The 10,451-nt window shown below is 41.4% G+C and overlaps 1 protein-coding gene across 1 annotated transcript; it reads left to right on the forward strand.

The window, feature by feature from the left end:
* The first annotated feature begins 222 nt into the window (after positions 1-222).
* Positions 223-1,433, forward strand: LOC132357898 (small ribosomal subunit protein uS3-like). The gene is given in 3 exon segments (XM_059911721.1): positions 223-313; positions 479-1,168; positions 1,171-1,433. Coding segments are annotated over 3 exon segments (957 nt in total). The 3' UTR covers positions 1,347-1,433.
* The last annotated feature ends 9,018 nt before the right edge of the window (positions 1,434-10,451 follow it).

The following is a 10,451-nucleotide window of genomic DNA, read 5'->3' on the forward strand; positions in this document are numbered from 1 at the left end:
ACCTACAAGCCTCAGAATGGCTTTGGGGGAATGTAAAAATGAATATTCCTAGACCTACATTTTTCATCTCCGGGGTATGAGGCCTCACACTGAAATTTTTAACAAGTTCCCAGGGTATCCTTCTGTAGTCAGAAGTTTAAGAACCACTGACCCAGACATTTGAATAATTAGGCTTTTTTTTTTTTCCCCAAACAATCTCAGAAAGTCAGAAGCTTGTAGACAATGTCTGAATGTCAGAGAGAAAATCTGCTGCTAAAAAAAGACAAAGAAAAACAAACAAAACCATGTCTCTTCCTGGTGACATCTCATGGCCGTAAGGTGACTGAGTTTGCGTGGAGCTTTGAAGATGTAAGGGCCACATCTGGGAATGTGTACAACATACCAGGGAGGGATCAGGCTTTGCTCCTGTTGCGAGTTTTGAAAGGGCTGGCACTGGCCTTCTTCTGCTCTCCTGGCACCTCTTGGGTTCCCTCTTAAGGCCTCTTCAAGAGCCCTTTCTTTGAGAGCTGCTTTTTACCCAGCTCCCCAAGGGTGCTCAAGGTGCCTGCTCATCGATCCACCTTGAACAGGCACCAATATGTTCTAATTAAGAGAGTGTACAGGCTTTTCCTTTCGGCGGCACATGGTGGCAAGAAGGCGGTGCAGATTTCCAAGAAGAGGAAGTTTGTCGCTGACGGCATATTCGAAGCTGAACTGAATGAGTTTCTCACTTGGGAGCTGGCTGAAGATGGGTACTCTGGAGTTGAGGTCCGAGTTACACCAACCAGGACAGAAATCATTATCTTGGCCACCAGGACACACAATGTTCTTGGTGACAAGGGCCGGCGGATCCGGGAATTGACTGCTGTGGCTCAGAAGAGATTTGGCTTCCCTGATGGCAGTGTAGAGCTTTATGCTGAAAAGGTGGCCACAAGAGGTCTGTGCGCCATTGCCCAGGCAGAGTCTCTGCGTTACAAACTCCTAGGAGGCCTTGCTGTGCGGAGGGCCTGCTGTGGTGTGCTGCGGTTCATCATGGAGAGTGGGGCCGAAGGCTGCGAGGTCGTGGTGTCTGGGAAACTCCCAGGACAGAGGGCTAAATCCATGAAGTTTGTGGATGGCCTGATGATCCACAGTGGGGGCCCTGTTAACGACTGTGTCGATGCTGCCGTGCGCCATGTGCTGCTCAGACGGCAAAGATCATGCTGCCTTGGGACCCAACTGCTAAGACTGGCCCTAAGAAGCCCCTGCCCGATCACGTGAGCATCGTGGGACCCAAAGATGAAATACTGCCCACCACCTCCATCTCCGAGCAGAAGGGTGGGAAGCCAGAGCCGCCTGCCATGCCCCAGCCGGTACCCACAGCATAATAGGGTCTCCTTGGCCGCTGGATCTGGAGTCTGGATGTTGCTCTATAAAGACATTTAATAAAATCTTTTTAAAAGAAAAAAAAAAAAGAGTATACAGGCCGTGGCCACAGTCCTCATTTTCACAGTAATGCTCACTGGTTTTTGGCTCCTGCCCAAGCATGAAGGATTTTCCGGGGGTGGTGACACTCCGTCTGTGCAACTAGCAAAAGTCCTGGGTTGGTGTCTCTGTTTATTCTCTTGCATTTTGCAGGACGAAGCTTTGGACTCAGCTCTCCTTTCTCTCTTTCCAAAACCTGCAGTCCTTTGCGGAGGGATGCTGCCGTGCTGTCTTGCTGCTCCGATGTCCCAGAAGCACAGCGGTTCCCTGAGCGTGGACCCTATTATGTTTTCCTTCAGAAAGAGATGAAGAGCACACATCCTTCTGTTTTGTGCCAAAAAAATCTGCATAATTATCTGACCTTAACTGATGGTCACTTTTTTATTTTCAGGTGGGGAGAAAAGGAGTCACAGTACCCAAGTTAGTTTTACAAACTCCCCAGCAGCCCCTAAAACAAATGTCAAAGTTTTGAAACCAATCATACACATAAGGTAGTCACTTGTTCTCTGTTTCTTACATACCCCAGGGCCTTTGCACTTGCTGTTCCCACTGCCATGTATGCTCTTCATCCGGATAACCACTTGGCTAGCCTGGTTCCCTTGCTTCCTTCTGCTGTCTGCCTAAATGTCTCCTGTTCATGGAGGCCTTCCCTGACCATCCACTATAAAATGGACACTCACTTCCACCCTTGATGCTCCCTCTTCTCCTTTCCCTGCTTCACTTCCCCCCACACCAGCCATCTACCCCTGATGAATATTATACAGAGTAGCTGTTTGGTTTTTGTGTGTGCATCTGCCCAGCAAAAGGGAAATTCCATGAGGGTAGGGTCTTGTTTTTTTGTTCACTGCTGTAGCCTCAGCACCTACAACAGTGCCTGGCATAGCAGACTCTCAAGCAATACTGGATGTGTGAATGAGTGAATGGATGTAGAAATAAGGCCCCGAATACTATCTTATTTTTATATAAATTTTCTCCAGAGTGGACATGCATGTAAGGAGAGAAGTCATGGAGTTATAGGGGTCTGAAAAAAGATGGACCTCTGACCTACCTCTAAACCTGTGGTGATGGTTTCTCTTTACTACCAACTGCCGTTCCCAGAAACCTTAGGAAATGTTTGAAAAAGAAAAAAAAAACTAATAAAAATCCTTTCACTTTCATTAGTGGAAACCTTTGTATCAAGTAGGTACAGGAGAAACTCTCTATTTCTGCCTACTGAATCAATATTTTTTATTTTAAATTTATTTATTTATTATTTATTTTATTTATTTATTTTGGCTGCGCTGGGTCTTAGTATGGCATGCAGGATCTTCATTGCGGCATGTGGGATCTTTAGTTGCGGCACACGGACTCTTAGTTGCGGCATGTGGGATCTAGTTCCTTGACCAGGGATCGAACCCGGGCCCCCTGCATTGGGAGTGCAGAGTCTTACCCACTGGACCACCGGGGAAGTCCCTGAATCAATATTTGAATCTCAGTATTCACCAGGAGACTCCAGACTTTTGCAAAGAAGATTGGGCAAGGCACAAACCTACATCCAAGCATTTCTCGCCTCCATTATTAATATTACTTCCCCCTGAATATGCTGCAAGCCACGTGTACACATTTTTTTATTCAAGTATAGTTGATTTACAATATTGTGTTAACACGTGTACACATCTTGTTTTCAGTAATACCACTTTTTCACGTATATAGACTAGAGAATAAGAATATATGTATGTGTTTTTTATATCTATATATCTATATCTATATCTATATCTATTCCCACCATCCCTACCACACACAAATGCAAGAAACAGGAGGGGCAAAATTTGTACGATGTTTTTTACGGTCAACCCACTCTCTTTCTCAAGACTTCGGATAACTGAAATGTAAGCTAGATTCAGTAATTAGTAACTATTCTTGCCAGTAAGTTATAATGGCTCATTTATAATCTTTTCCAGTCTTACCATCTTCTTGGACTATCTAAAGCTACTAGCTCTGAAACCTGTTGGATCATCAGAACTGCTTGAGGCGTTAAGCCTGAGTTTCTCCACCTTGGCACTACTAACAACTGAGGCCAGATCATTCTCTGTTGGGGGACTGTCCTGTGCACTGTAGGATGTTTAGCAGCCTCCCTGGCCTTGACCCACTAGTTACTAGTAGCCCCCGCCCCCTGGTTATGACAACCCAACTGTCTCCAGATGTTGCTACATGTCCCCTGGGGGCAAAATCATCCCCCAGTTGAGAACCACTGAGTTAAAGCAACAAGACAGATGCTGGAGTACCCTGAGCCCCTTGTCTTCAGGGAAGGCGGATTTGGGATTCGTTCTCCTGCTCCTCGCTGGACTGCCTTGTGAGTAAACCCCCTCTTCACTGCACACCTCGCTATCTCAGCGCTTTGACTTGACAGGTATAAGTAACTTCAGTACAGCACAGACAGAAGCCTACACAACCCACTGAACCAACCTTAACCACTGGGGGCAGACACCAAAAACAACAGGAACTACGAACCTGCAGCCTGCAAAAAGGAGGCCCCAAACACACTAAGTTAAGCAAAATGAGAAGACAGAGAAACACACAGCAGATGAAGGAGCAAGGTAAAAACCCACCAGACCAAACAAATGAAGAGGAAATAGGCAGTCTACCTGAAAAAGAATTCAGAGTGATGATAGTAAAGATGATCCAAAATCTTGGAAATAGAATGGAGAAAATACAAGAAACGTTTAACAAGGACCTAGAAGAACTAAAGAGCAAACAAACAATGATGAACAGCACAATAAATGAAATTAAAAATTCTCTAGAAGGAATCAATAGAAGAATAACTAAGGCAGAAGAACGGATAAGTGACCTGGAAGGTAAAATAGTGGAAATAACTACCACAGAGCAGAATAAAGAAAAAAGAATGAAAAGAATTAAGGACAGGCTCAGAGACCTCTGGGACAACATTAAATGCACCAACATTCAAATTATAGGGGTCCCAGAAGAAGAAGAGAAAAAGAAAGGGACTGAGAAAATATTTGAAGAGATTATAGTTGAAAACTTCCCAGTATGGGAAAGGAAATAGTCAATCAAGTCCAGGAAACACAGAGTCCCATACAGGATAAATCCAAGGAGAAACACGCCAAGACACATATTAATCAAACTATCAAAAATTAAATACAAAGGAAAAATATTAAAAGCAGCAAGGGAAAAACAACAAATAACATACAAGGGAATCCCCATAAGGTTAACAGCTGATCTTTCCGCAGAAACTCTGCAAGCCAGAAGGGAGTGGCAGGACATATTTAAAGGGATGAAAGGGAAAAACCTACAACCAAGATTACTCTACCCAGCAAGGATCTCATTCAGATTCGATGGAGAAATTAAAACCTTTACAGACAAGCAAAACCTAAGATAATTCAGCACCACCAAACCAGCTTTACAACAAATGCTAAAGGAACTTCTCTAGGCAGGAAACACAAGAGAAGGAAAAGACCTACAATAACAAACCCCAAACAATTAAGAAAATGGTAATAGGAACATACATATCAATAACTACCTTAAGTGTAAATGCATTAAATGCTCCCACCAAAAGACACAGACTGGCTGAATGGATACAAAAACAAGACCAGTATATATGCTGTCTACAGGAGACCCATTTCAGACCTAGGGACACATACAGAGTGAACGTGAGGGATGGAAAAAAATATTCCATGCAAATGGAAATCAAAGAAAGCTGGAGTAGCAATTCTCGTATCAGACAAAATAGACTTTAAAATAAAGACTGTTACAAGAGACAAAGAAGAACACTACATAATGATCAAGGGATCGATCCAAGAAGAAGATATAACAATTGTAAATATTTATGCACCCAACATAGGAGCACCTCAATACATAAGGCAAATGCTAACAGCCATAAAATGGGAAATTGACAGTAACCCAATCATAGTAGGGGACTTAAACACCCCACTTTCACCAATGGACAGATCATCCAAAATGAAAATAAATAAGGAAACACAAGCTTTAAATGATACATTAAACAAGATGGACTTAATTGATATTTATAGGACATTCCATACAAAAAGAGCAGAATACACTTTCTTCTCAAGTGCTCATGGAACATTCTCCAGGATAGGTCATATCCTGGGAAACAAATCAAGCCTTGGTGAATTTAAGAAAATTGAAATCGTATCAAGTATCTTTTCCGACCACAACGCTATGAGATTAGATATCAATTACAGGAAAATAATCTGTAAAAAATACAAACACATGGAGGCTAAACAATACACTACTAAATAACCAAGAGGTCACTGAAGAAATCAAAGAGGAAATCAAAAACTACCTAGAGTCAAATGATAATGAAAACACGAAGACTAGAAACCTATGGGATGCAGCAAAAGCAGTTCTAAGAGGGAAGTTTATAGCAATACAATCCTACCTCAAGAAACAAGAAACATCTCAAATAAACAAACTAACCTTACAGCTAAAGCAATTAGAGAAAGAAGAACAAAAAACCACCAAAGTTAGCAGAAGGAAAGAAATCATAAAGATCAGATCAGAAATGAATGAAAAAGAAATGGAGAAAACAATTGCAAAGATCAATAAAACTAAAAGCTTGTTCTTTGAGACGATAAACAAAATTGAAAAACCATTAGCCAGACTCATCAAGAAAAAAAGGGAGGAGACTCAAATCAATAGAATTAGAAATGAAAAAGGAGAAGTAACAACTGACACTGCAGAAATACAAGGGATCATGAGAGATTACTACAAGCAACTCTATGCCAATAAATTGGACAACCTGGAAGAAATGGACAAATTCTTAGAAAAGCACAACCGTCCGAGACTGAACCAGGAAGAAATAGAAAATATGAACAGACCAATCACAAGCACTGAAATTGAGACTGTGATTAAAAATCTTCCAACAAACAAAAGCCCAGGACCAGATGGCTTCACGGGCGAATTCTATCAAACATTTAGAGAAGAGCTAACACCTATCCTTCTCAAACTCTTCCAAAATATAGCAGAGGGAGGAACACTCCCAAACTCATTCTACAAGGCCACCATCACCCTGCTACCAAAACCAGAGAATGATCTCACAAAGAAAACTACAGGCCAATATCACTGATGAACATAGATGCAAAAATCCTCAACAAAATACTAGCAAACAGAATCCAACAGCACATTAAAAGGATCATACACCATGATCAAGTGGGGTTTATCCCAGGAATGCAAGGATTCTTCAGTATACGCAAATCAATCAATGTGATAAACCATATTAACAAACTGAAGGGGAAAAACCATATGATCATCTCAATAAATGAAGAAAAAGCTTTTGACAAAATTCAACACCCATTTATGACAAAAACTCTCCAGAAAGTGGGCATAGAGGGAATCTACCTCAACATATTAAAGGCCATATACGACAATCCCACAGCAAACATCATTCTCAATGGTGGAAAACTGAAAGCATTTCCTCTAAGATCAGGAACAGGACAATGATGTCCACTCTCACCACTATTATTCAACATAGTTTTGGAAGTCTTAGCCACAGCAATCAGAGAAGAAAAAGAAACAAAAGGAATCCAAATTGGAAAAGAAGAAGTAAAACTCTCACTGTTTGCAGATGACACGATACTATACATAGAGAATCCTAAAGATGCCACCAGAAAACTACTAGAGCTAATCAATGAATTTGGTAAAGTAGCAGGATACAAAATTAATGCACAGAAATCTCTTGCATTCCTATACACTAATGATGAAAAATCTGAAAGAGAAATTAAGGAAACACTCCCATTTACCATTGCAACAAAAAGAATAAAATACCTAGGAATAAACCTACCTAAGGAGACAAAAGACCTGTATGCAAAAAACTGTAAGACACTGATGAACGAAATTAAAGATGATACCAACAGATGGAGAGAAATAACATGTTCTTGGATTGGAAGAATCAACATTGTGAAAATGACTCTACTACCCAAAGCAATCTACAGATTCAATGCAATCCCTATCAAATTACCAGTGGCATTTTTCACAGAACTAGAACAAAGAATTTTACAGTCTGTATGGAAACATGAAAGACCTCAAATAGCAAAAGCAGTCTTGAGGAAAAAAAAAAACAAACAGGGCTGGAGGAATCAGGCTCCCTTACTTTAGACTATACTACAGGGCTACAGTAATCAAGACAGTATGGTACTGGTACAAAAACAGAAATATAGATCAATGGAACAGGATAGAAAGCCCAGAGATAAACCCACGCACCTATGGTCACCTAATCTATGATAAAGGAGGCCAGAATATACAAAGGATCAAAGACAGCCTCTTCAATAAGTGGTGATGGGAAAACTGGACAGCTACATGTAAAAGAATGAAATTAGAATACTTCCTAACACCATATACAAAAATAAACTCAAAATGGATTAAAGACCTAAATGTAAGGCCGGACACTATAAAACTCTTAGAGGAAAACATACGCAGAACACTCTGACATAAATCACAGCAAGATCCTGTTTGACCCACCTCCTAGAGAAATGGAAATAAAAACAAAAATAAACAAATGGGACCTAATGAAACTTAAAAGCTTTTGCACAGCAAAGGAAAGCGTAAACAAGATGAAAAGACAACCCTCAGAATGGGAGAAAATATTTGCAAATGAAGCAACTGGCAAAGGATTAATCTCCAAAATTTACAAGTAGCTCATGCAGGTCAATATAAAAAAAAAAAACAAACAACCCAATCCAAAAATGGGCAGAAGACCTATATAGACGTTTCTCCAAGAAGATATACAGATTGCCAAAAAACACATGAAAGGATGCTCAACATCATTAATCATTAGAGAAATGCAAATCAAAACTACAATGAGATATCATCTCACACTGGTCAGAATGGCCATCATCAAAAAATCTAGAAACAATAAATGCTGGAGAGGGTGTGGAGAAAAGGGAACCCTCTTGCACTGTTGGTGGGAATGTAAATTGATACAGCCGCTATGGAGAACAGTATGGAGGTTCCTTAAAAACCTAAAAATAGAACTACCATACGACCCAGCAATCCCACTACTGGGCATATACCCTGAGAAAACCATAATTCAAAAAGAGTCATGTACCACAATGTTCATGGCAGCTCTATTTACAATAGCCAGGACATGGAAGCAACCTAAGTGTCCATCAACAGATGAATGGATAAAGAAGATGTGGCACATATATACAATGGAACATTACTCAGCCTTAAAAAGAAATGCAGTTGAGTTATTTGTAGTGAGGTGGTTGGACCCAGTCTGTCATACAGAGTGAAGTAAGTCAGAAAGAGAAAAACAGATACTGTATGTTAACACATATATATTGAATATTTTTTTTAAAAAAAAGTGGTTCTGAAGAACCTAGGGGCAGGACAGGAATAAAGACGCAGACGTAGAGAATGGACTTGAGGACACGGGGAGGGGGAAGGGTAAGCTGGGACAAAGTGAGAGAGTGGCATGGACATATATACACTACCAAATGTAAAACAGGTAGCTAGTGGGAAGTAGCCGCACAGCACAGGGAGATCAGCTGGGTGCTTTGTGACCACCTAGAGGGGTGGGATAGGGAGGGTGGGAGGGAGACGCATGAGGGAGGAGATATGGGGATATATGTGTATGTATAGCTGATTCACTTTGTCATAAAGCAGAAACTAACACACCATTGTAAAGCAATTATACTCCAATAAAGATGTTAAGAAAAAGACAGATGCTGGGGGATTCTGATTGAGTAGGGGCCTGGGAACGTGTGCTTGAAAACAGCTACCCCAGGTAAGTGCCACGATCTGCCGGAGTTGAGGAGTCCTGCCCAATTTATTCTCCCAGGCGATGACAATACATTCCTCATTCTGAGACCTGGCGAGGATCCAGTTTTCAGCTAACTGAAAGTGGAGTGTCAGAAAAAGACGCTTTTGGAGGAAAAATAGAAGAAAGAAGTCATTGCCATTTCCTTTCCTCGTTTCCCTCTCCCTGAGGTGAGAGACACTGAGTCTGACAGAAGCCAAATTGTCAAGTGGCAAAATTGGAAGCAGTCTAGCCTCACCCAGGAAACAAAGAAAGAAATAGGAAGTGAAGTTTGTGCTTTTATCAGTCCGTGGGCACCTGGCCACTCAGACTGATATCGCAGGGGAGGCCCGGGCCTTTTGCAGGGAAGACGGCACTAAGAACAAATGCTCCGGATCGCAGTGGTGGATGTTAGCACGGTCTCCGAGAAAGGGGGCCATCAACAGTCTGAGTTAAGAATCTAAAAGGAGAGTGGCAACTCTGAAGACATGGGTCTAACCTGTGGCCCTTCAGCCATTCATTTTGATGTGGCTCTTTTTAAGCCTACGTTCCTTTCTTGTGATTCTCTAAATCATGACCCGGCACACAACGGCCACTGGGCTTTCGTCTCCGAAAGTGGATGATCAGAGTCAGCAGTGTGGAGATGCAGGGCCCGTATATGTCTAGATCATCCTTATGTATATTGCCTCTCGTTTCTTTCTCTCTCTTGTTTCTTTTCTTATAAAAATGTGGGAGTAGGTATTTATGTTTAAGTTGAACTATACGAAATCTCCATTTTCATACATTAAAAAAGGAGAGAGTATTGGTGATTTCCTATAGCTAATCCTAATCTTTTCTGTATCTTCTCCTTCTCCCCACCCCCTTCTCTCTCTGTCTGTCTCAATATCTTTCCATGGCTCTATTCTCTTATTTTCTTGCCTTTGCAATCACATGTGTATTACCCAGACTACCAGCTGTGAAGGTCAATAGATAGTACCAGGAAAAATTAAGAAAAAGAAGAGGTTTCAAATTTCAATAAGTGTTAATTTGAAAACCCACTGATGCACTTCGTATATCTGGAGGGGAGGTTCTGTGTGGTCCAGCCGAAGCAATGGCCTGTGAAATTCTTGATCCTGCAGAATGGACCACTCCTGATGAGAATGTGAATTTGTTTGTGTCACCATTTTTTTTTTTTTTTTTTTGGCTCAGAAGTGTATTTAATGACTCCAGCTCACGGCCCCTCCCCTGCAACTCCGGCTTTGTCTCCCATGAGTGG

The sequence above is a fragment of the Balaenoptera ricei genome, chromosome X (genome assembly GCF_028023285.1).
Source record: "Balaenoptera ricei isolate mBalRic1 chromosome X, mBalRic1.hap2, whole genome shotgun sequence".
Taxonomy (NCBI): Eukaryota; Metazoa; Chordata; class Mammalia; order Artiodactyla; family Balaenopteridae; genus Balaenoptera; species Balaenoptera ricei.